This window comes from Sarcophilus harrisii, chromosome 6 (genome assembly GCF_902635505.1).
Source record: "Sarcophilus harrisii chromosome 6, mSarHar1.11, whole genome shotgun sequence".
Lineage (NCBI taxonomy): Eukaryota > Metazoa > Chordata > Mammalia > Dasyuromorphia > Dasyuridae > Sarcophilus > Sarcophilus harrisii.
Window position 1 is genome coordinate 203,829,014 of NC_045431.1, and position 27,680 is coordinate 203,856,693.

A 27,680-nucleotide genomic window follows, 5' to 3' on the forward strand; every position below is an offset into this window, starting at 1 on the left:
AATATACATCAAGTGTGACCAGAGACCAAGTATGGGGAGAACACCCTTTAAGACACATGTATCCAGAGAATATAGAACTAGTGGTTCTCAAAGTATGGTCTAGAGAATCCTGGGGATCTACAAATTCAAAAATAGTTTTTATTTCCAATAGGGTAAATGTCTATAAATATAATCCAGATAAACAAAAACACTTTGGAGAGAACCTCAATAATTTTTAATAGGATAAAGATACTGAAAACAAAAGTTTGAGAACCACTGATGAATAGGTCCTAGCTCTGGTTCCATATTTCCATTCCTATTTTCTGAACTCTTCTCCCTTCTCAGGGCTCTCACCCCAAATTCATATAATGGTCTGAGTTTATATTTTCTCATTGCTGCAATAAGAAATCGGGACTACATGATCTCCAGATTCTCAGCCTCCTTCAGTGACATGTGTGGTGGTCCATGCATGGAGAACAAATACCTGTGGTCAGGATGCATATATGACCAGGACAACTCACGCCTCCAACACTGCAGAACTCCCAATGTCCCCTAGAGATGTCGTATTACTCCGTGCTTCTGTGGGGTGCACTGTATTTCTGCTGCATGCTAGGTGATTGGTAACTATAAATATAGGAGAGATTATCCAACTGCCCTTCAGCTACTATCTGCTGGGCTTCCACTATTTAATTCTATTAAGGGCAATTAGCCTCTTCTAGATCATCTGTTGTTCTCAGTACCGCCTACCAGGATGCAATGGCTAAAAAGCCTCTCCCTGGCAGAGAGGGGTAGAGTTCTTTTAGTGAGTTAGTCATAGGTCATCATACCCAGCTAGACAGTCAGCAATAACCAGAAGAATACTCTGGGCTTTTATGTCTATTCCTTTGAATGGTTTTTCCTGGGGTTGACTTAACCCCATGAAATTATTTGATTTGGGGGTTAGATAATTCCTTTTGAATCTCGTTAAGCCCTCTGAACAAGTCTTCCCCTGTTTCATCTAGGAGCAATATTCACTTGTAAGTATCTAGTTTCTTTTTGATATAAAAAGAGATTGGAGAATGAATAGCCTGTTGGCTTAATATAGAGGTCCTAGTTCTGGTTCCACATTTCTACTATATTCGAGTCTGCCTTTGATGATCTCCTATTTTCTGAACCCTTCTACCTTCTCAGGGTTTTGACCCCCAAGCTCATATATTGGCCTGAGTTTCCATTTTCTCATTGCTACAATAAAAACCTGGGACTACATGATCTCTTAATGCTCAGATTTGCCTCTTCTTTCTGGATCCCTTCTTCTCTAGAGGCTTTCTGGTCTAGCCACCAGGATGCTGTGGCCTTTCAACTGAGGTTCTGGGATGTATTAATTGGGTCAGATTAATTGCATTATAAACTCATTTGATTATATTGATAAATTCTATTCACCTGTGCACAATGTTCATATATTATTACTTCTTTAACCCTTTCATTCATAACTTTAAAAAGTTAGAAGGTACATTTTTGTTGACTCTTGATCTCACCCAACTCCTTGACATTCCCCAGGCTTCAGCCATATTCCAAATCCTGTTTTTTCCTCCATATCCTTTGACCACTTCTTCTCTGCCTCACGCCTGACCTTTCCCACTAACACTCAAGTCCAGAGCCTTTCTAATTATGCTAAGAAGTGAATGGGTCCCAAATCAACATCTTCATCCTCCTGTAGTGCTAGAGCCTAGCTTATTGTAGTTAAGGGGGAGGACAACAGGATCATGCACTGGAGTTTAAAGGGACCTTCAATCTAACTCATTCCTTTTACATGAGGAAACTGAGGCAGAAATAGGTTAAATGACATGCATAATATCACATATGGTGGAGAATTTGAACCTGGGCTTTCCTGATATCAAGTCTATCATCCAGTAGTAGATGCCAGAACTCTCTATCTTTTATTTTAGATACTAAATATCTGTTTAAATTCTTCAACCTGGACTCTAGAAAAATAAGGTAGAGAAGAAGATGATCCATGACTTAGTGAGTTGAGTGATAACAAAATGACCAGGAAAGGTGTCAATCTCAGGCTATGGCTGCCATTTTCATTATGAAAAATTTGGGAACCAGGGAACGCTGAAATTAGAAATCTAATGGGACAGATATCTTGGGGTTTGAACCAAGAAAACAAAATTCATAATATCACCTCTCTGATATCATGGTTCTCTTTGAGAACTAGGGACAAAGAACAACAACAATCCCTTGACTAGTCTGTCTCGTCAAGCTGAATGTCTCCACATTTGTTCCAACATACGAATCCTTGGCTCCACATCCTCTCTCTCCTCCTTGTCTACAGAGACTCCGCTTATTCTCTTCCCTGCTCAGTCTTCCTCCTAAAAGCCCCATCTCTGACTTTTCCATAAGCCCTTTTCAATGTATGGTCCAACTTAAGACTCATTACCTTCATGGATTTGCCCCTGACAGTGATTTTCTCTCCCTCTCTGAATTTTTAAAGTATTTACATTCTACACTACCTAATTCAGCACTTGATTAAAAGCTACTTTCTAGTTGTTTCATGTAAACAAGTCAGCAGGGATCACTTCTGCTTCTTTCATATTCCTCAGAGGCCTAACACAGTGCTGAAAAAGCTATAGATTTGTACTTTTATTCTTGGTCTGGACCTATGACTCCATCCTTCTTGCAATTTCTGTCTCCAAAATCTCTCTCCCTTCTCTCCTGTTCTCTCCACACATGCAATTGCAACTTTAGTTCAAGCTCATATCATCTCTCACCTGGACAATTATCCTAGCACTGTAATTAATCTTTTTCCCTCAAGTCTCTCCCTCATCTGTTTCATTTTCCTCACAGATACCAAGTGATTTTCCTTAAGTACAATCAATTAATCAACCAACAAGCATTTAAGAAGAAACTAGATGACACACTGGAGTCAAGAAGACCGAAGTTCAAAACCAGCTTCAGACATTTACTAGCTGATGCCCTTCAGAAAGTCATTCAACTTCTGTCTGTCTCAGTTTCCTCAACTTTCTAATGGGGATAATCATAATATTTATGTTACAGGGATAGTGCAAGGATCAACTGAAATAACATCTGTAAGGCATTTACCACAGTATCTAGTGCAGTGGTTCTCAAACTTTTGTTTCCAGTATTTTTATCCTATTAAAAATTATTGAGGATCTCTCCAAAGCGTTTTTGTTTATCTGGATTATATTTATTGACATTTACCCTATTGGAAATAAAAACTATTTTTGAATTTGTAGACCCTTTAAAAGGGTTTCAGAGATCCCCGGGGTTCTCTAGCCCATACTTTGAGAAGCACTGATCTAGTGCATAATAAATGCTTAATAAATGCATAATAAATAAAAATGCACTTTTCCTTCCTTCCCTGATGAATATAAGACCCTTCAGAGAAAAGACTGTCTCCTGCCTCTCTGAGTATTTGTAAGATCATAAGATCTTTTATCTCCTTAATGTCAGTGATCACTTCTAATGTTGTATATGAGGGGATGTGTGGGGGAAGGTGAGGGGGTGGTAAGGAAGGATAGGTATGGTAACTTGTGAATGAGATGCAGCAGAAGACATATTATTCAAGGTAGCTCTGCCCAGAAAATGCAGAGGGCTGGTCACATATTAAGAGGGAGACGGAGTGCTGGGCTGCTACCCATAAAATATTAAAAGACCCAGAGGCGGTCCTTTGGTTAGTGCAAGGATGTTCTGTGCAAGGTTTACGGGAGACAAGAACAAGAACAATCAGGAGCGTGGAGGTTGTCGTCAGCCCAGCTGGAGCTGGTACCCCCATTGATGAGCCCACAGGTCAATCAAAATATTGAAGAATAAATCACTTTCATCCGTAGGATGCCTTATAAAGAATGTTCCCCTCTGTAAAGGAGGCAAGGCAGGGATTTTTGTCTCAATTTCAGATGTTATAATAGTAGCTCCCAGTTCCGTAACATCTTAAGATTTATAGAGTTTCACATATATTATCTCACTGGATCTTCACAATCCTAGGAGCAAGATGTAATTATCTCCCTCTTACAGATAAGGAAACTGAGGCTTATACAGCTAGTTTCTGACTAGTACAAATAACGAATTATAAAGTGGTCACATTATTTGGACTCACGCTGCCCATTTCCTGAAACCAGCGACTATATTTTACATAATTATAGTTTCAAATAATGTGAAGTAAAAATACATTTGACCACTTCATGTGATTCATTATTTCCACTAATAGGATCTGGGTGAATTTGTATCACATGAACTTTAATAGCTTCTCCTACAGCGATTATAGAAATTGTGGCAGTCACTTTAAGAGGCTTTGGTACCTGGCATAGTGACAATTTAGGCTTTTGGAGCAAGCGTTACATAATTCGAAGCACAGTGGAGAAAGAGAGATGAAATCAGAGAGACTCATGTTCAAATTCTGCCTTAGACACTAGAAAGTATAATGCTGGCAAATCACTTAATCTCCCTCAGCCTCAGTTTCCTCACTTGTAAATTGGAGAGAATAATAATACCAACTTCACAAGTTTGTTGTGAGAATAAAAATAAGATAATACATGTAAAATGCCTCACAGAATTTACAATGGTATATGAATATTAGCTATTATTATTGCTGTTGTTAGTGGTTAATAATAGTAATAAATAGAAATGATAAATATATTAGTTAATCATATTTTATATGTTATATATAACATAATTATATCATATTATATGTAACATAATTTTATTAATTTATAATTATATATTACAAATATATATTTATAATGTTTCACAATATATTATAACATAATATGATAAAATATTAATAGAATATTAAAATATATTTACTTAATACACAGTACTGTTTATATATTAAATATTAATAAAGAAGAAATATAGTTAATAACAATCTATCTTATAGGCAAGGAAATAGATTTGAAGAGGTGAAATAACTCATCTATGTATATAAATCAAGAAACTACAGGAGTCAGGATTTGAATCTAGATCTCCTGACTTATTAGCCTGTAAATTCCTTGAAAGCAGGGACTGTGTTTTATCTCCTTTTGTATTCAGCAGAGTGCCTAGAACAGAGTAGGTACATAATAACAGTTTGTTGATTGATTAGATTTGTTCTCCTGGATCAGAACTCAGAGCAAAAGATGGAAGTTGCAAATTTAGGGTCAATGTAAGTTAAAAAAAAAAAACACCTTTTTCACATTTAAAAGCCATCTCAGAGTGAAAGAAGCTGCCAGCCTCTGAGGGCAGTATGTTTTTACTCACTGAATGTTTCAAACAAAGAAACACTTCTGGGAAGTGTTGGTCTACATGGTCTCTGAAACTTTATGATTCTGGGATTCCGGCGTTCTCTCAGCCATGTCTCAAGTCTCTAAATTATTAACAAGGATCTTTAGGGCCAAGAGTTCTTAATATTTTTGTGTTATGGAACTATTTTTTTTGCTAGTCTAGTGAAATTTATAGATCTTTTCTCAGGAGAATGTTTTGAAATACATAAACTAAAGCACATAGGATTAGAATGGAAATTAATTATATTGAAATATTTTTAAAATAGAAAATTATATAAAATATAATTTAAAATATATATTCTGTAAAAATTCATGGATCAGGGGCAGCTAAGTGGTGCAGTGGATAGAGCACCAACCTGAAGTCAGGAGGACCTGAGTTCAAATTTGACCTCAGACACTTAATACTTCCTAGCTGTATGACCTTGGGCAAGTTACTTAACCCCAACTGCAAGAAAAGAAAGAAAGAAAGAAAGAAAGAAAGAAAGAAAGAAAGAAAGAAAGAAAGAAAGAAAGAAAGAAAGAAAGAAAGAAAGAAAGAAAGAAAGAAAGAAAGAAAGAAAGAAAGAAAGAAAGAAAGAAAGAAAGGAAGGAAGGAAGGAAGGAAGGAAGGAAGGAAGGAAGGAAGGAAGGAAGGAAGGAAGGAAGGAAAGATCACGGATCCTAGGTTAAGAACTTCTTGCTTAATCCTTATTTTTTGTAGCTGAGATGATAAAGGATGATCATGGTGAAAGAGTAGGAAAGGAAATGGGATGGAGAAGATCTGTATTCAACTCTTGGCTATGATTATCCTCATGTGACTTCAGGTAAATTACTTCAGCTTTCTGGGTTTTCTTATCTATAAAATGACTCAGTGACCCCAAGGTTTAATTTTAGTTCTCTGAGGGCTTTTCAGAGATAATGGGGCAGGGAAGAAGGGTCTCAGAAGGAACCTCACAGAAGCTGACACAGGACTGGTGTCTCCATCATTCTATTCCCTTCCCTCCCCCACAACTGAATGTAGCTTCCAGTGGGTTCTAAGTTTAGAGAGGGACACAGTTATTGCTGCCTCCATGATGTCTAAAGTCCTCCCTCCTCAAAGGTTGCTGGGATATTATCTTTAAAAAGACAAAACAATGACTGGAAACTCCTTTCAGCAGAGGAAGCTCCCAATGGCCCCATTCTGTCAGAGCACAGAGATGGTCAGGTGGGTCAGCTCTTCTACGCAGAAGCAGGAGCCACAGAAAGGACCTTGGTGACAGAGAAGTCATTAATGTGATTTCCATGGCAACAGGTTTGCTCCGAGTACCGGTGGGGGGAGCTCTGGTGGAGCCCCCTCGCCTCTTGGTGGACTGATCTAACAATTTAGTCTGAATTTAGATTTTCCAGCAAGGCTCCTAATTGAGAATAAAAACACCTGCCTGGGAAGTTGAAATTTCCCAGTTCTGCCTCTTTTCTCCATGATGCTGCAGAATGCCACCGAGAGTCCAGTGTTGCTCTTTAGAGCATCCTGTGACCACAGTTGGCATCTTGTGGTTGTGGCTGCTTGGGGGAGGGACCATAAAAATGGGCTGGCTCCCCCATACCCCTCCAAGACCCCCAAGCTAGGATTGGCTCTAGTCACCCACGGGACCCTTGAAGGGGAGGGACGATTCCTCGGCCGCCAAGGTTCCCCCACAAAAGATGCTGGAGGCATCTTATTTCCTCTTCAATCCATGGAGACCCCTTCTTTTCTTACTCGCCTCCTTCCACTATTGTTTCCCCTTCCCATTGTGTGTCTGTGGGTTGCTTGTTGCTGTGGTTTTACTTCCAAAGGGCACCCGATCTTTGGCAGAGAACTGCATGTCAGCTGTTCTGGGGCTTTGGAGCCAAAGAACAAGGAGGAAGAGAATCCAGCAGCTTCAGGAGCAGTCCCGGAACAGCCGGAAGCAGCTGGCAAAATGGAAACAAGTGACAAGACCATGGGGAGAATTCCCGCTCCTCTTACTGAGCATCATCTGTCTCCTCACAAGTCTGGGGCACGGTGCATGGGATTTTACAGGGAGGGGAAAAGAATAAGCATTTATATGGCACCTACTATGTGTCAGACACTGTCCCCACTTAAACTGAGCATCATCTGTCTCCTCACAAGTCTGGGGCACGGTGCATGGGATTCTACACTGAGGGGGAGAAATAAGCATTTATATGGCACCAACTATGTGCCAGACACTGTCCCCACTTAAACTGAGCATCATCTGTCTCCTCACAAGTCTGGGGCACGGTGCATGGGATTTTACAGGGAGGGGGAGAGAATAAGCATTTATATGGCACCTACTATGTGCCAGGAACTATGTTAAGCATCTTTTATAAGTGTCATCTCATTGGATTGGTACAACAACCATGCAAAAGAGATGGAATTATTATACCTATTTTAATAATGAAGATGATAATAATTAACATTTTTATTGTACCTACTATGTGCCAACTAAGTGCTTTATACTTATCTCATTGGATCCTTATAACATCTTTAAAGATATTATCCTTTTTAATTATAATAATAATAATTAGCATTTCTATCATTCTACTTACGTGTTAAGCACTTTACAATTAACTAACAACAATCCCAGGAGGAAGGTGCTATTAATACTACCTTTTTACAGATGAGGAAACTGAGGCACAAAGGTTGATTGACACGTGCAGGGTCCCACAGCTAGTATCTGAGGCCAGACTTTGTTGACTCCAAGCCCAGTGCTCTCCCCAGCCTCTGAGAGACCACCCCTCCTGATCTACCTCCTAATTGGTCCCTGTGTGCAGCAAGATGGAGCAGATGGCCCTTAGATCTCCCCAAGCAAACACATATTCTTTTCAACCCTCGAAGAACATCGAGCAATTTCAGAAAGAAAAACAAACCACAAAAAACTTGGATTGTTCCAGCCCGAGCCCACCACAGCTAACTGAAGCAGCTTCTTCCTTCCCCTTAGAGTTCTAACTAGTAGAGACAGATAGGAGAGTGAACAGAGCACCGGGCGTGGAGTTACAGGTGCAAATCTTCATAAGTTCAAATCTGGCCTCAGACGCTTACAAACAGATCTACTGGGCAAGTCACTGAATCCTATTTGCCTCAGTTTCCTTATCTGTAAATGGGGTAGAAAGTGCAAATAACTCTAACATCTTTGCCAAGGAAACCCTAACTGGGATCATTATGAGTCAGGCAAAAGTCAAAACAACTGAACCTCAAAGGAGCATCAGAAGCCCATTCTTAGACATCACATGTGCAAAAATGCTTGTAGCAGCCCTTTTTGTAGTGGCAAGAAACTGGATATTGAGTGGTGAGTATATGGATGTTATGGACTATTATTGTTCTATAAGAAACAATCAGCACATGATTTCAGAAAAGCCTGGAGAAACTTACAGGAACTGATGCTGAGTGAAGTGAATAGAACCAAGAGAACATTGTGCACAGCAACAAGATTATATGATGATCAACTGTGATGGACATGGGTCTTTTCAATAATGAGATGATTTAAAGCAATTCCAATAATAGACTTGTGATAGAAAGTGTCATCCACATCCAGAGAGAGAATCATAGATACTGAATGTGGATCAAAGCACACTATTTTCACTTTTTTATTGTTATTCTTGTTTTGCTTGTTTTTTTCCTTTCTCGTGTTTTTCCTTTTGGTTTTATTTTTCTTGCACATCATGACAAATATGGAAATATATTTAGAAGAATTGCACATGTTTAAGCAATATCAGATTGCTTTCTATCTTGGAGAGGGGGAAGAAGAAGAGGAAAAGGTTTTGCAAAGGTGAATGTTGAAAACTATCTTCAGATATATTTGGAAAAATAAAATACTACCAAAATAAAAAAAAAAAACAGAAAAAGAAACATCCAGGAGACCAGTGTCACTGAAAGGTATATGTTGGGGAGTAAAGTGTAAAAAGACTGGAACAGTAGGAAAAGGCTAGGTTATGAATGTCAAACAGAAGATTTTGTATTTGATCTTGGACATGAGAGGGAACTCCCGGAATTTGTTGAGTAGTGAGTGACGTGATTGGAATTGTGCTCAAAGAAAATCACTTTAGTGGCTGAATGAAGAATGGATTGGAGTGGAGAGAGGCAGACAGACTGACTAGTGGCTTTTGCAGTAATTTAGGACCTGCTATGGAGTAATCACAGCAGTGTTAAAAAAAAAAGGAATAGAGAGCCCCACTTGGAGTCAGGAAAACCAAAAGTGCAATCCTGAGGCAGACAATTATTGGTTGTATGAACTTAGGAAAGCCATTTCACTTCTGCTTGCCTCAGTTTCCTCATCTGTAAAGTGTTAATACTAGTACTTACCACCATTTTTATGAGGATAAAATATTTGTAAACTACTTTGCAAATATTAAAGCACTCTATAGATGCTAGTTATTATTAGTGTTCCATGCTCTTGATTTCTAGCTCTAGTTGCCACATTTTAGAAGGAATATCTGTATTAGTATCTAGTTTCCAAGCGTTTTGGCTAAGCAGGGATAGAATTAGGGTAGGGGGAAAGAGAGAAGGAAGGGCAGTTCCTTGCTACCACATAAAATGAGCCAATTTGCCTGCCTTGTCATGATTCTCATAGTGAAGAAAAAATATAACTTATCACACTGGCACCCTCCCACCTTTTGCTGTTTCCTGACAGTTCCCCATTTGGGTCAATCCCCTTTTCCTCCCTTTCTCCACATCCAGGGTTGTACCTCCTAAACTCATTGCATTTTGCTGCCTCATCTTTTGTTTTCTGACATATTGATGAATGTTTAATTCCTGACTCTGAACTTGGATTTTACAATCACTTGATTTGCTAATTCTATAACTTTGGCATTTTATATGTGGATTAACACATTGGTTTTATCTAACCCCACCCCACTCCCTCATGTTGACTCACTTACACACTGTGGATTTAGTCTGAGACAAGGGCCTGTTAATCTCTCACTAATCTTCAAACCCTCTCTTTGCCTCTCATAGGGACCAAAAAGGCAAACTGAAGTGTTGCCAAAGAATGGTGACCTGGCTTGAGAACAGAGTCGAAACTAAGGATGCTTAGCTTGGATGCTGGGATTGGCAAGAAACAAAAAACTCAAGTCTCTAAATATTTAAGGGTTCTCACGTGCAAGAGAAATTAGTGGGTTTTGTCTTTTTGTTTTAGAATCAATGTAATACAATGCCCAGTTTCTTAAACTGTTGTTTAAGACCCTACATGGGGTCTCGTAACTGAATGTGGGGGGTCACAAAATTATGATTTATTATCGGTAAATGTTTGATTTGTATACTTATTTTATAACCCATATACCTGGAATCATGTAAAAAAAATTTAGGTGAAAAGGAATAGCAAATAGAAAAAGTTTAAGAAGTGTGCTGGATTTGAAGTCAGGAATCACTCATAAAGCATTTGTTAAGTGTTAACTCTGCAGTCACTTATAGAGCTCACATTTTGGGTTGAAGTCTGGTCTCAGACACCAGCTATTTGACCTTAAGTAAGTATTTACACCTCAGTTTCCTCCTGCAAAAAGAGGAGGTAAGACTTAATGGTCTCTAAAACTCCCTCTCTCTATAAATCTATGATTTTTCTGCATCACCATAAAGGTTGAAAATAGAATTAATGAAGTGGAAATTAAAGAGTGAGAGATTCCAGTTCAATATAAAGAAAAAAAGTAGATTTGTTCCCAAAATGGAAAGGGGCAGTTTTGTAAGGTCATGAGCTCTTCATTGTGGGAGGTATTGAAGCAATGGACATGATGATCATTTGTCAGAAAAGGGTTAAAATTGTTATAGAACAGAATCCCTGTTCAGGGACAGTTTGTGCTAAAGAATCCTTTTTATTTCTTCTCGGCTCCAAGACTGTCATTCTGAGTTACCTCCTACTTGAACCAAGAAAAATTATTGCAAATGAAGTCATTATAAGATATTTATAAGACATGCAGCCCTTCACTTTGGGTTTTGTGATTTGGATAAGCACTAGTTTCTGTGGCAAGGTGAGTCTCCAATGTCCCCTCACAGATTTTCTGAATGTCTCTATAAGATGAGAGGTGAACTTCCACACATATGTTGTTCTCTGGAAGCATTCAGAGTTCTATATTTCTGTTAAACCAAAATAAGACAGGCCTACTTCTAACTGACTCTGCTGCATAAATGCAGAATCTTTTAATTTTTAATAGCATCTCCCTAGGGATGTGCCTCCCATTCCTCAGACAATTCACCATCTAAAAGAAGCTCGGAGTTCTGCTGAAAAATTACTTAGGACCTGTTGACTGATTTCTGAATTCTCTGAGGGCATTGGGAAACAGCAATCCCAGAAAGCATTGCTAAGCCAGGAAAAATGCTTACTCGTTTGCATTTTTCATGGCATCCACCACCAACTTTTGGTCATTGTCCATTTGTAAAAAGAAGAGTTTTCCTACCCCATTTCTCCCCAATCCAATTCATCCTCCATCAAGTAACCCAAGTGATTTTCTTAAAGTATAAGTTTGGCCATAACAACCCCCTGCTCCCTAAACTCCAATGGTTCTTTGTGATCTGCAACATCCAATGTAAAATCCCCTATATGGCCTTAAAGAACCTTCACAACCTGACTCCAACCACCTCCTAAAGCTATTGTACATTTTCTCCTCTTTATACTTCTGTTGCCCTGACAATAACTCAGAAATCAGAAAGAGAGGAGGGGTTCTTTTGGTGGAGCAAGGAGAAAAAAATGAGTTTAATCTGAATTTAAGATGTCAACAGAACCTCCAGTTCAAGATGTCTGAAAAGCAATTGGAAATGCTAGAATAGAGATAGGGAGAGAGGTTAGGGCTGTGTAAATAGATCTGAGAATCATCATCAGAAATAACTGAATTCCTAGGAGCTGATGAGATCACCAAGCAAAAGAATACAGTGGAAGAAGAGAAAAGGAAAGAGAGAGAACGCCTTTGGAAATGCTCACAGTTAGTCAAAGTGGAAACTTAATATTTTGTGATACCATGCACTGCCTAAGATCAATACTGATACTGTCCTATGGAAGATAGAGCCTACCAGGCAAAGAAAGAGGAAGGTTCTTACTGTCTCAAGAGCTCACCCAGACACTCTGAGCAGAATGACTCATTCCCCAGCTCTAGCAATTGCAATTTGAGAGTTAGGTTGACTACTGTCCTTCCCTCCTAAGCCATGGTCAGCACCTGCTGCTGTCCTTACCAACTCCCAGAGAGCAGGCTTGCCTTATAGGCATCCTGAGGACAACCAGACTCTACATCTAAGGAAGGGTGTCCATGTTGCTCTTGCAAATCTCATGTACAAATTGAGTAATCATCTGCAGCTTTTATTTAAAAGAAGAAAAGGGAGAAGAGAAATGTATGTGAAAGAAGAATTAAAAGAATTAAGAAGAAAAGAAAGAAAGGGGAAGAAAAGAAAGAAGGGAGGGAAGCAAGAAATGGAGGAAAGGGAAGGAAAAGAAAAGGGAAGAGAGGAAAAGAAAGGAGGGAGAAAGGAATCTAATAAAGGAAGAATGACAGGGAAGTGATGATAGGGATGAAAGAAAGGAAGAATGGAAGGAAAGAAGAGAAAGAAGACAAATAGAAGGGAAGAAAGGGAAGGAGGAAAAGAGAAAAAAGGAGGAAGGGAACTATGAAAAGTAAGAAAAGAAAGGAGAGTTGAAGAGAAGAAAGGAGCCTGGAGAAAGGAAGGATGGAAGGAAGGAAAGGGATTCAAAAAGTAAAGGAAGTAAGAGAGGGAGGAAAGGAAGGAAAGAAAAAAAGATGGGAGGGGAAGAAGGAAGGAAGAAAAAGCCAGGAGGGAGAGAGGAAGGAAAAAAGGAAGGAAAGAAGGAGAGGGAGGGAGGATAAAGAGAATGGGAGAGAAGAAGGAAAAAGAAAATAAGGGAAGAAGGGAGGAGAAAGGGGGAAGAAAAGAAAGAAGGAAGGAAAGAAGTAAGGAAGGGAGGAAGGAAAAAAGGGAAGGAAAGGTCAAAGGGAAGAATGAAAATATTATCTAAAGTAATAAGACTTCCTCAGCTGTGGAATGACTTCTCATTTTTTATTAATTAAGAGCAATATCCATCCTAATCTAACCATAGAGGAGCATCCCTACATAACAAAGAATGGTATAGACATTCTTCTCTGCTGTGTGTAATGGACTTGTTAGTCCAAGAAGATTCATGTCATTTATAAAATTAATTTAAAGGAAAAATGAGTATTCATAAAAATACAACTAATTGGGTTAAGATGACATATTCACAGGAGCAGCACTTTAACTGCAGAAAATTTGAGAGCCTTCAAGATGCAAATTAAGTCATCAATCTTCAAAACCTCTTTATGAATCTGAGGGAGGAAAGCAAGGCATCTTCCGCTTTTGCAGATGGGCACACTGAGGCTGAGGAGAGGGGAGGGCAATGGATCACCGCTGCGTTTCCTGGCCCAGGCAGACACAGGGGGCTCAGAGTCCTGGCTGAAGGACAAGCCACAATAAGGAGCATCCGTCTGAGGAGTGCTGTCCCTCCCTTCCTCCTTCCCCCGGAGGTCTCATGTCCTGAGGGGGGTTCGCCTGGAATCATCGGGCTCCCGGGAACAGCTTGGGGGAGGGGGAGCTCACCCGTTGGGACGGAGGTCAGGCAGGGGCCTGTCCAGGGGCAGGCGGTCACTGAGGTAGGCGTTGTAGCCATAGTACTGGAACTGCTTCAGGGCGATGCGCCTGCTCTCGGGGCTAAGGTCCTGGCCCCAGTGGGCGAAGAGCGAGGAGTCCGTGAAGGCTTCGGCTGCACTCTCCTCAGGCTTGGCAGGAGCCTCTGCAAAGGGACAAGGGGATGCTCGAGATCAGAGCCCGTCCCACCAGCCCCGAGGCTGGACCCAAAGCCTCCCCTCCACAGCCCCCCAAAGCCTCCCTGCAGGACCTGACTTGTCCCCCAGAAGTGGTCTCTAGTGCTTCCATTACAGACTGAGCCATGGAGAGACAATCTCCACCCAATAACCCACACTCATCCCTTACACAACCCTCCCTTGGCATTAAGGATCAAGGATCGCACACATATGTACTGTGTATGTCTCTGTGGGGGGGCAGTATTGAATAGGGGGTCTGAAGACCCAGTTTTTAGTCCCCGCTTGGCCAGTGACTACCTATGGTGGGCCTAGGAAAACACTATAAATATTCTGGGCCTCAGTTTCTTCATAGAAAACAAAAGGGGCTTCCTCAAGTCCTTAAAAACTGATGACTCAGTCATTGAGAGAATGAATATATGAAAATCGCAATTAGTGAGCCAAGTCATGCAATATTTAAAAGAAAAGTTCCATGGTTTTTAGATACAAAAATGGGAATTACTAAGTGGAATGAGGTCAGGTAATGAAAAAATAATGATTCACAATAGGCCTGAATTATATAATAATATACCATAAATGTATTAAAGTCTTGACTGACTTATCCCCATTGCCCCAACCTTTTATTCAGTAAGAATCTGAATTCTTCCAAATCCCAGTGCAGTGAAATTGGAATCAAAGAATCTCAAAGTAGGACTTTGGATATCACTGAGAATCTATCAGATTACAACGTTGGAGCTGGAAGGGACTATTTCAGCCTCCTATTTTTTTTTTTAATTTTTAAAGCCTTTTTATTAAAACTTTTTATTTTTAAAACATTCACCTTTACTAAAACCTTGTGTTTCAATTTTTTTTCTCTACCTTCCCCTACCCCCTCCTCTAGATTGAAAATAATTCAATATATGTCAAACATGTGCAATTCTACTATACATATTTCCACAATTATCTTGCTGTACAAGAAAAATCAGATCAAAAAAGAAAAAAAATGGGAAAGAAAACAAAATGCAAACAAACAACAACAAAAAAGTGAGAATGTTATGTTGTGATCCATTCAGTCCCCACCCTCCTCTCTCTGGATGCAGATGGTTCTCTCCATCGTAAGACCATTGGAACTGGCCTGAATCACCTCAATGCTGAAAAGAGCCACGTCTGTCAGAATTGATCTTTGTATATAATCTTGCTGTTGCCAAGTATAATGATCTGGTTCTACTCCCTTCACTCAGCATCAGTTCCTATAAGGGTCTCCAGGCCTCTCTGAAATCATCCTGCTGATCATTTCTTATAAAACAATAATATTCCATAACATTCCTATAGCATTACTTCTTTAGCCATTCTGCTCAGTTTCCAGTTTCTGGCCACTACAAAAAGGGTTGCCACAAACATTTTTGCACTTGAGACCCTTTCCCTCCTTTAAAATCTCTTTGGGATACACAGTCTCCTAAAGTCCTTAGAACTTTAATCTCTAGAGACCCAAGTTTGCTTATCTGTTAAATGGCATTAAACATCATAGATGAAATTTGAACTCTGATCCTCTGATGTGGGGTAATTAAGTATTGTAGTGGATAGAGTACTGGGCCTGGAGTCAGGGAGACTTATTGCTTTAAGTTCAAATCTGTATGACTCTAGGCAAGTCACTTAACTCTGTTTGCCTCAGTTTCCTCATCTGTAAAGTGAGCTGGAGAAGGAAATGGCAAACCACTCCAGTATCTTTGCTGAGAAAACTCCAAACAGGACCAGAGTCAGACATTCCTGAAGAATCACCAATTAAAAACAATCTCTGATTTTAGGCTGTTTGCACAATTTACTTCTCGGGTCTAGAATGACTAGAAAGCCCTGAGTTTATTTTTAATTATTATCATTACTTGTAGTCCTGTCCCTAGCCTTCTCTGTGACCTCCAGTGGGACACTTCCTTCCTCTCTCTGACTGTTTTAGAAAATAAGAGGGGGAAGTGACTTCCACCTTTGTGCTGTGGTCTGTCCTGCCATCACACATTCACTCAGCATGTATTTCCTCAGCTCCTGTTTTGGGATCAGAAAAGCTCTTCATGAATGGCTTCTGGGGGGTGAGGAGGAGGACAAGAAGAGGAAGGGCAGGCTACAGGAAATACCATTGATAACCCAGGAAATCCATCTGGAGCAATCGATGGCTGGGTTATGGAGAGGGCACCAGCTGGCAGAGCGTGGCTTCTTTATTCCAGACTGAAGGAGCTTACAACAGCAGAAACACTGACACTTTAAAAGATCAGAATGGGATCTGAGGATTAACAGGTTTACAATAAAAGGCAGAGCTTCCCTTCCCCACACTCACTCCATCAGCAACAACTGCAGAAGCCCCTTTGGGATTACATCCACTCTTTGGGTGTCGGCCCGAGATTCAGTGTGGGACCTGGATGTGGAGGCAGAAAGGGCTTGCTCTGTGACTCCAGCTAAGTCACTTCTCTGTCCCAGTCCCAGTCCTTACTTTTGGCTCTAAATCCACGATCCAAACTCAAAAGAGAAAGATCGTGCTTTTCAGTTCAGGACTGGGCTCCTCAGTCAGACATAGAGGCGTCTGCTCCAGAGAAAATGTTCTCCCTTTCCTCCAACTCCATCTTTTAATGGAAAAGGCAGGTTTTCCTTTTTGTTTGTGATTTCTTCTCGTTTGCCTTTTTCCACGCCCAACCTCCTCTGATTAATGAACTGAGACCTCAAGCCTTCATCAAGCAGAGAGTTGGTTCATTCTTTTCACACACACTCCAAAGCCCCCTACCCAGAATTTCCAAAGGTGGGTTTGCAATCACTCGGGGCTGATAGAATAGAATTACAGTGAGGAGATCCCTTCCAAATCCTCTAGCTCACTCAACCCTTTTTTCATTTTACGACTGAGGAAAAAGATTTGAACCTAACTCTAAATCCATTGTTCTGACGTCTTGGCTCCAGAGTACTGGGTCCGGGTCAGGAAGACTTATCTTCCTGAATTCTATAATAAATTATATAACTCTAAACAAGTCACTTAACTCCATTTGCCTCAGTTTCCTCATCTGTAAAATGAGATGAAAAAAAAAAGGCAAACCATTCCAGTATCTTTGCCAAGGAAACCCCAAATGGGGCAATGGATAGTTAGACACGACTGAAAAATGACTGAATCAAGAAAAAGAATCTAAATTAAAATTCTGATTCTTTTAACTCCAAAGCCATTATTTCCCCCATTACACCATATTACTTTATCCTTTCTTCATCCTCCTGCTCTGCTTGCACTACAAGTTAAGAAAAAATTGTCCCAAGGACCTAAAAGTGTTGCCAGGCTAGCTCAATTCATTCTCTCCCTGTCCTCCCCAAGAGGTCTGGGTATAATGGCTTCAGCCCTGGGACTCTCTGCTCAGACTCAGGCTGAGGGCACCCCATCCTTGTTCAAGAGCCTCTTTTTAAAGACTATAGTCAAGTGGAAATCAAGCTGTTATCTTCTTTGCAAAACCTCCTTGGCCCTTGTCCACCTTCCCCACTCCCACCCCGTTGCTCTGCTTCTCTGCTCACCCCAACCTCAGTGGGAAGTAGATACTGGCTGTGCTCCAAGCTGAAAGCACTCAGCTGCCCATAATTAGCCCACTGCCTTGCCAGAATCAGGTCCATTCTGCTTCAGGAATCAAAGACGATCTGCTAAATCCCCATTGAAGTGACAGACATTCTAACAAGAAGGGGATGGCAGGTTCCCGGGACATAGGTCCACAGTTTATGGGAAATCACTGGACAGTTTGACTTGGGGCTCGAAGGCCCCCTCAGCCATAGATCCTTCACCCCAGCTTCATGGACCCCTGGATGGATGTGAAAGGGTAGAACATGGCTTTCACTAACCTCTAGCTGAAATTTAACATTTCTTCAATTCTTTACAGGCACGGTTCTGAGAAAGGGTCCTTTAGCTTCAGCAGAATGCCCAGAGAGTCCAGGGGTCCTTTAAGAACCCCTAATCTCAGTTGGGTATGGAAGTGATTGTTTCACAAGTAATTGTAAAGGCAGCAACATTGACACAACTCAATCTCTCCTGCTTTCCTTCCAGTGGTCCTGTCTCATGTCCCAGTCCTCCAGGGACTCATGTCTTCCAAGGCTACTCAGGCTTTTCCCACACTCACTACTTACAGAAGTGACTTACAGAATTATCTTTTATAAAGTGCTAAGGTTTTATTTCTTGTACATGGAAATAATTTTTTGTACACCTGAGCTATCAAAAAGATTGAAGTTTTCTTCCATCCCAAACCCAAAAGAGTATTGGGAAGAGTATGAAATCCCAGAGCATAATCCTTAGTGGATATGATAGAGAATCTTGCAATAAATGGGCTTTAGAGGTGACTTAGGAATTTCTTCACATTGTTTTTAACAATAAGGTACATCACTGAGCTTTGGAGGAATTACACATTATGTGGGACATGGTCATTCTAATCCTGCTCAAAGTACTTACAAGCTTTATGCACCATACCCTCCTTCTGAACTAAGATGAGCAAACAGATGAGCACAGTAGGGGTAAACTGAGGGAGGAAAAGCAATTTTGTGTCTTCTATCTAACCATCTCTTTATTTCTGATGATCTCTCTTTTCTCCTACTTTTTTCTTTCTTCTTTCTTCTCTCATCTCTCTACCATTTTCTCCTCCTCTATTTTCTCATCATTCTCTTCTTTCTTTCTCCACTCTTTTCTCTCTCTTCAATAATTCTTCCTTTGTCTTCCTTCACGTTCCTTTTTCCTGTTTCTAATCTTTCTTCTTTCTTACCTCTAATTATCTCTTCTCTCTACTTATTCTTTCCCCCTTTCTTTTCTCTTCTGTTTTATCTTCATCTCTCTTCTTTCTTGCCTCATTTTATACCTCCATTTTGAACTTTCAATCTTTCCTCTATTTTGTTTCTTCTCTTTCACATCTCTTCTTTCTTTTATTTGTCTCTCTTGCCCTCTTTATCACTTCTCTCTCTCTCCTTTTTAACCTCTCCTTTTTCTTCTATTTTCTCTTATCTCTCACCTGTCTCCTTCCATTTCCTTCTGTCCTTTCATATCTCTTTCCCCTCTCCACTGTTTCTTTCATTTTTCCATCTTTACTTTCTATGTCTCTTTTAGCCTCACTTTCACATTCTCTCTTTCTAGCTTTCCATTCCACAAATAGCCCCAAACCAATTCAAGAACCTATTATTGTGCAATCCGCATCTTTCTATCGTGTTACCAAGATATGGCAGTGAGAGGTGAAGACGGTATCAAATATTTTGCTAAAATCCAGGAATATACTGTGGTCCTGGCAGTTTTCTACTGGTCTGAAAACATAATTAGATTAGTCTAGCATGACTTATTCTTGATAAGCTCACATTGGTGCTAGTGAACTTAATGATCATTTTATCCTTTCTCAGTCATCTGGGAACTATTTAAGAATTTTCAAGCTCACAATTTATTGTCTAAGAGTATTACCTTCTTTCCCTTTTAGAAAGTCAAAACAAAATGTATTCTTCTCATTCTCTATAATTCCTCACAGAACACAGACAATAATTCAGCAGTAACTTCTGCCAATGCTCAGTAGTCACATTTACCAGGACTTTTCAGATGTCCTTCATTCAAGCTTGCCATCTTGGACTTACCAAAAGCATCTTCTCATCTCCTCACTTATCTTGATATCTGATCATCTGAATCATTTATTACATCGATTTATGTTTAAGCAACAAGCCCTTTTGTAAAGTGTTAAGGTTTTATTTCTTGTATGTGGAAGTAAAATTTTGTACACCTGAGCTATCTAAAAGACTGACATTTTCTTCCATCTTACAAACCCAAAAGAGTATGGGGAAGATGAGTATGAAATCTGAGAGCATAATCCTTAGTGGATATGACAGAGAACCTTGTGATAAATGGGCTTTGAAGGTGACTCAGGAATTTCTTCACATTGTCTTCATCCCATTTACTTTCTACCTGCTTCCTTCCTTTGGGCTCTATTTAACCTGGAAAGGCTTTGAGTTAGGGTGAGAAGTCTATATGTGAGTCGAGATCCTCCTTAGTTTGCACTTTCTTATTGGTACCAGATGCCAAGAGGCTCTAGTAACAGAAGATGAATTTCTTTTTGACCAGCATCAAACCTTTGATTTCAGGAACTCTCATTAGAGACATGAGCTAAGATTACTTTGGGGAAATCTACAATTCCAGCCAGTCTCAATACAAGGTCAGATTCAGGAGCAGGTGAAAATATGGAAAGATCCTTGGGGTTAGAGTCACAAGATCAAGATTTGATATCTGGCTCCAAAACTTATAAGTGATGTGATCTCAGCTACTATTCTGGCAAGTCTCTCTCTGCTTCTGTCTGTCTGTCTGTCTCTGTCTTTCCCCTCCCTTCCCCTCTTCTCTCTCTCCTTCCATCCTTCTCTATTTATATTTGTCTTTCTCTGTATGTCTCTTTCTGATCTCTTTCAGTCTTTTTCTGTTAAATGAGGATAATGAACTTATACTCCATCATAAGGCAGTATGTATATTCTGGATCTAGAGTCAGAAGTCCTGAGTTCCTGCCTCTGATACTTCATATTTGTAAGACTTAAGCAAATCACTAACTACTCTGGACCTTAGTACTTAATCTGTTGAAGAAGGGGTTTGAAAAGGTGACATCTATGGTATCTTTCAAATCTAAATTAATGGTGTTATAAAGGTGTTGAGCTATAGAAATGTGCTATAAGGTTACTTATTTCTGAAAGTCAAGAATAGGAAGCCCTCTCATATGACCAGTCCTATAGCACGGTCACTCAGGACCCTTCCCAAATAGCTGCAGTAAATATTTGGAAGCACAGTGTCTGGTATATAGTAGACACTTAATAAATACTTGCTCCCTTCTATATCCTTCCATACTTCTATCCATCACCTGCCACAACATCAGCTTTCTTCAGCTCTTGATACATTTGATTTTCATGAACACATTCGCCACAGAGTATTGCTCAGAAAGGACACTAATCACTTAGCCCTTTGAAGTAAAATAAAAGCATTTGAAAGATTCACAGAAAGGTGACATTTCTGAACTTCAACAGAAAGATTGACTTTCTTTCTCTTCCTTGACATTTCCCAGAGAAAATGGATCTAAATCTCTATTTTTCTTTCATCCACATGTTATCTCAGAGGGTTTATCATTTAATTATTCCTAGAGGCAAGCAACAGGTGGATATGAAATCTCTTCCCAGCCAGCAAGCCAGCAAGGTCTGAGAGATGTCTTGTCCACCAGGAGCAGCTTGCATGGATACACATCCATCCATCATTACTGGGCTTCATCCATTCTCATCACTTTCTCCCCAGGCACAGGTATGCAAAAGCTTGGAACAGATGGTCTGGGGAGGCTGGAAAACATCATAATACACAGCTGCTGCCCCAAGATTTGGAGACAGGAAACATGGTAATGGACTAAGGAAGGGTAGAGAAGTTTTTTAATATCATAGTAATACTTGAAAATTCTGTTTATCAATGTATTGTCTTTCATCCCAATCAGCAGAGCTCTCCTTTGTAACATACACGGTTAGCTAAGCAATCAAGATTTGATTTCAAAATGTTCCTTCCATTCTGGACCCTTGGACTACCACCTTTCTACCAGGAGATGAACCACAATTTTATTTTACAATCAGCCCTTTGAAGTTTTAATTGGTCAGAACATTGATCAGAGTGAAGAGTTTCAATGTTATTTTCTTTTGCTTTATCATCTTCATTATGTGAATTGTTTTCCTGGTTCTATATTAGTCCATATAAAGTCTCCCCAAATTTCTCTAAATTCTTCCTATTTTGCATTTATTATTTAACAGTGATATTCTACTATGTTCACATATTTATTTAGCCATAGTTGGGTAACTACTATCCTATTTCTGTAGCAACAAATTTTGAAGAAGAAACCTGTGCATTTTCCATGCAAACCCTCTTGAGTGAAGTCAGCTGAAGTGCTCTGGGTGCCTGCTTCCTTTCACACTGATAACTGCCCCTTGGGACTTGAGTCATAGAATAAGATCACAAGGAGGAACACATTTGCAGGAATTACTTAAGAGTCTTAGAAATTAGTCATGAAACCATTAGTCAATTAATTTGAGTTTCCAGGACATCTTTCCTTCCCAAAGAATTCCTGTAACCAACAGAAATGACCTAGTAGAGCTTTGGATCCCCCCAATAATGATTCCATATGAATTCATGGTCCTTACAGTCACATCACATGTTCCTTAAGAGTAGACGTGGTGCATTTTCTGTCTTATAATCATCTCTAAGGACCAGTTGGGGCTCCATCAATAATAATAATAATATAACAATAATAGTAATGACAATTTTTTTGGATTATTGTTCAGTTGCGTCCAGTTCTTCATAATCCTATTTGGGATTTTTGGGCAAAGATATTAGAATAGTTTGCCATTTCCTTTTCTACTTCATTTTACAGATAAGGAAACTGAGACTAAGAATTGTGCCCTGTGCCCAGGGTCAAAAAGCCAGTAAGTGTCTGAAGCCAGATTTGAACTCAGGAAGATGAGTCTTCTCCAGCCTTGGTCTTCTTTTCACTGTACCACCTAGTTGCCCCAAATATGATGGTGGTAGCATTTAGATAGTACTTTAAGGTGCACAAACCACCTTATAAATATGTCACTTGATCCTCACAATATTCAGGGGTCCTTCCAGACTCAAAACTCCAGAGAAAACAGTAGCATCTCCTCCTTCACCTCTAAGTGTTTGGGACACTGCTAGACATACCATCAGTAAAAGCTAACTAACTGAAGACTTGGATATGAAGAGGCATTATGGAATAGTGGAAAAGAGTCCCACATTCAGAGTTAGGAGACCCTCATTCAAACAAAGCACTGAACTTGAAGTCAGGAAAACGTGAATTCAAATCCAACCTCAAATCCAGTTATGTGATCTTGGGCAAGTCATAATCTTTATCATTCATTCTTTCATTTGTAAAAAATAATTGCATTTTCCTCCCAGGTTTGTTGTAAGAATCAAATGAGATAACATTTATTAAAGTGCTTTATAAATACAAGCTATTGCTATTACCATTATTATTGTTACTAATAATCTTGGGCAAGTCAATGTATCTCTTTAGGTCTCAGTTACCTCATTAATAAAATAAGGGGGATGGACTAGATAGCTCTGCTTAAGGTCCCAAACGAGCTCTTAATCAATGACTTTATATTCTCTGCTATGTCATTTCTTTAATGTATAGAATATAGGGATTAGATTAGATGGCTTCTAAATTACTTTCTAGCTCAATAATATTGATGCTATGACTTCTCTGGGCCTCAGTTTCCCCATATGTAAAATAAAGGGGTTAGATGTTCTCTAAGTTTCCTTCTAGTTCTGTCTATGATGCCATGTCAAACTACAGCTATTTGTGCAAAAGAAGCTGTCCATCTTTCCCTTCCTCTCATCCCTCAGAAGAGGGAGCCTGCTAGAGGGCCCTGGAGGAAATAAAGGCCTTGTTTATTGGTTCAGATGAGAGCCTGCTCTCCCCTTAACCAAACATGGCATCTACATCACAGAACCAATCATATATGCGTTTGGCAGTAAATAGTGACCGTTTCTGTGGATGTCTGTTGAGTCCCCAGCAACAAATGAAATTCCATGAACAAAAACCTTTTCTCTCCATCCTTGAGAGTGTGATATTCTCTTCCTTAGTGCAAATGCTTCTGCTGGTGTATATTCTATTAGTCACCCTAAAACCAATACTTGATTGTGTATTTTCTTCCTCTAAAAGAAAAAAATCCCTTTAATAATTACAGATGACATTCTGAAAATGCCACAGTATGGTCTCAGAGATATGCTTGAGATGCAGAGCATCTAGGCCACTAATGAGGGTGGGGAATTCTGGATTAGAAACATCCCCATGGCTTTTAGAAGAATATACTGATACAGTAGGAAAACAGCCCAAGAGCAGCTTGCCTAGCTTTGGCAATTAAGTGTTATAACAGGAGAGGATAATAGCACTGTTCTCTGGCTAATCAGGGGAGCAAGATGCTCCCATCTGGAGACAGAGCCAGAATTCCAAGCCGCCTCGGAGGCCACAGGAGCTTCAGGGGAAGGAATGCCTCAGTGAGAAGCTTGTGGCTGGCTGGACAGAAAGAACAAAGCTGCCTTCACACTTCCAGCTTCTTATTCAGGGGTCTTTCCGGTCTCATCTTGACCTTGAGCCAAAGAGAGGGGCATGAAGGAAATAGGGATTAGAAGGGGAGAAAGGATGGCGGTCAATAAAAGACAGGAGACCAGTTGGAGAACTGAACAGCTGGATGACAAATAGAGTACCGGGTCATTTTCCTATGTTCAAATCTGGTCTCAGATACATACCAGCTGTGTGACCCCTGAAAAGTCACTTATAAAATGAAAAAAAGGCAAGCCATTCCAGTATCTTTGCCAAGAAAATCTCAAATGGAGTCATGAAAAATCAGACACTGCTGAAAAACTACTGAATGACCAACAACTCCATTAGCAATTAAGCAGACAGGGCAACTAGATGGCATAGCAGATGGAGCACCTGCTCTAGAATCAGAAAAATCTGAATTCAAATTCAGTCTCAGACACTTAACTCTTACTAGCTGTGCAACCCTAGACAAGTCACTTGACCTCAATTACCTTGCAAAAAACCACAAACAAAAAGATAAGCTGACACTCCTTGGAAGGAAGAGTTCCTAGAATAAACTATCTCCTTCTATACTCTCTACCATTCAAGTGAGATATTGCTCCTAAAGTGATTTGCAGACTTTCAAATGATTTGCAAACCCTATAGCTCTATGACAAAGTGAACTATCCTCATTATTATGATGATGATTATGGTATCCTCACAAAACCCCATTATCTTTCTGAATTATCACTATTTCCTCCCATGGTCCAGAGGTGGTGGTGAGGATGATTCATAGATGAAGTGTCAACTCAAGTTTCTGGGTAATTACCATTTTTCTCTTCCCAACAGTCTGGTAGAGCTCAGGCTCAGGATGTCCGAACATTGTATCACCATCCTCATTATCCCCAGGCTCAGGAGAGAAATAAAAATTATTCAGATAGATAAGAGGGTGATTCATGAACCTGCATGATATTCTTAGCCTCCAAAAAAAGAAAGGAGGAAAAGCAGAGCTGGGGTAGAAAATGTGGCTATGGCTCTACAGTAGGACACTGAGGGATTAGGTCCAAGCAGGAGCTACGTCCAAGCTGGAATCCCTGCAGGAGTTGTCGAGGGCATCAAAGCAGGCATCCATCCCAAGCAGAACAAGGGAGCTGTCCAAGGTCCTGCAGTGAGTCAGACAGGACTAGATCTTCTAACTTGAAGGACTCTTTCTATGACAGTTTAGTAGAACAGTGGATAGAGCTTATAGTCAGGAAGACAAGAATTCAAATTCTGCCCCACATACCTATTACCTGTGTGATTTGGGGACAATCCATTTAATCTGCTTCAGTGCATAAGAGATCTGAAAGTGGGACCTACAAACATTTAATTATTTTTCCTTCTAGCTGGGTTGGCCAGTCTCACATTAACAAATTGGGTAGTTGTTGGGTTTATGTAATGATCATTCCTTGTGCCATTTCAATTTGTTTGTTGAGCAAGGTTCCCACTTCCAAATCCTTTGGCTGTGAAGTAATGGGTTGAGTTAATGCTCTGCAGGAGATTGACAGGCAGACGCCAGCCAGCAGGAGTTCACTGAAAGCTGACAAGAGACATTTCCATTTCTGGACATTCAATTAGACTTTTTTTCTCCTGAAATATAGCACCTAATAATGCATTTCAAATAGTGAGAGAAAAGAAAAATACACTCCTACAAGAATTCCATTTGGGGATTATAACCAACTATAAATGGCTATTTAACATTTAATCCATCTTGAACTTCAATTTATAAATGAGACTCTCAATAGTTTCTCAGTGCCATCCCTATTTCTTTCCCTACAAGAAACTACTAGGTAGAATGACATCTCTATACCCATTTCACAGATGAGGGAAACTGAAGTTGGAAGAGGTGAGGGGCATTATTTGAATTCACAGAATCATAAATATCAGAGCTAAAAGAAAACTTTTTATTATTTAACTGTTACTTCAGAACTGGAAGAGACCTCAAAGAGCATGGATGTCTCTCTCTTTGGCATCCTTGACACATGTCCATTCAGCCTTCCTCATTTTGCAGATCATGGAAAGAAGCCCTAAAGAGGTGAAGTATTTTGTCCAAGATTACACAGAGGATTGGCAGCAGATGCTATACTCATTATGAAGACTCAAATCAAGGTCTACTGAGTTTCATTTCAGTAAATTCTCCAAAGCCAAGAAAGTTCTCATGAATACATAGAGAATTGTGTCAAGGAAGGGTTTGAACCTATGATTTCACTGGAATAGGGAATTTCCATGGTGAAAAAATCCTTTTACCAATGCAATTTGGCACCTTCTTTGCAACTTATATGATTAGAGGTGACTAGAACTCTGAGTTACCCAGAGTTGCATTGTAAATGCATGTCAGAGATGGGACTGGAACATAAGTCTAGTTTTCTAGCTTTCTATTCATCATTTTATACATAGGCAAGTAAATGAAAAAGTTTGTTGAATGGATTATTAAATGAAAGTTAGTGGTGGATGTAGATGAAAAAATACTTTTGGGGAGGCAAAATCCCAGAGGAAAGAGCTAATAGCACCATCTCATCCCTAACATCTTCACTAAAGGTATCTGAAGAAATGATTCTTGTCATCAACAAATACTGTATTAGCTGTCAGGGACAACTCCCTTGTTTTATATAACAAGAAATAGGTCTACAGCAGGGAAAGGGCTTACCTAGGGACATACCAGTCATCATTGATAGAGATCTCCCACCCACATCTCCACACTCCCAGGCCAGCTTTTTCCCCACTACATGCACAGATGAAAATGCAGCCCATTAAAGGCAAGTAGAGACCGTTTTAATGGCTAGATGAGCAGGATTCAAAACTGACATATCTGGGAGCTATGTAAGTCTTAGAAGATCCTTATGAATCTTCATTTATAAATAGTGCTACAGTTATTAAAGTCACATACAAGCTCATAGAAGACATTCCCTTTCCAAAATCTGTTACCTTCTCATTCTTATTCCTTCTGTTTTGAACAAAGTACAGACCTCCCTTTTCTCCAACAATAGAGTTAGAGACAAACAACATATTGGATTAAATTTGTAAAAATAAGGTTTAAAATATAACTTCAGCACTGCTTGTGGGCAGAGGAACATTTGAAAGGCAATACCACAGTTGTGGTGGTAAATTTGGACACTGGCCAAATCCAGAAATTCTCCCCTTCCACAGTCTTTTTTCATTATCTGGCTTAACCAAGCAAGGAGGGCATGGCATCCCAAAAATATACCAACCACTAGGAGTCACCAAGAGAAACAATAATATTTGATGGATTTTCCTGCAAAGCGTGGATCATAAGATTTAGTGCTGGAATTTCATTTCACAGATAGGGGAATTGGGGGGGGGGGGCACAGACAAGTTTAGCTAGCTGTCCAAGGTCTCTGTGGTGGCAAGCAGCAGAGCCTGGATTCAGAGTCTAGGACTTTCCATTGCATGGACAGCTCCCAACCACACCAGGTGAGATAAAAATAGAGACTCAAGTTTGGATTTAGTGAAAGACTCAGACCTCTAGAATGGGTCAGTTGCCACGGACTAGGAAACTTCTTCTACCAATTCCTCCCTGGCAAGACAAGTAGCTATCTTCTCAAGAAACATTTGGTGATCACCAAACACT

The 27,680-nt window shown here is 39.9% G+C and overlaps 1 protein-coding gene across 1 annotated transcript in view; it reads right to left on the bottom strand.

Annotated features, from left to right (window-relative positions):
• GALNT18 (polypeptide N-acetylgalactosaminyltransferase 18) overlaps window positions 1-27,680 on the bottom strand; it is a 430,583-nt gene that overhangs the window by 204,913 nt on the left and 197,990 nt on the right. Inside the window, exon 2 of the mRNA XM_003773612.2 lies at window positions 13,780-13,972. Coding sequence (XP_003773660.2) covers window positions 13,780-13,972 — 193 coding nt within the window. The remainder of the gene's footprint in view (window positions 1-13,779; window positions 13,973-27,680) is intronic.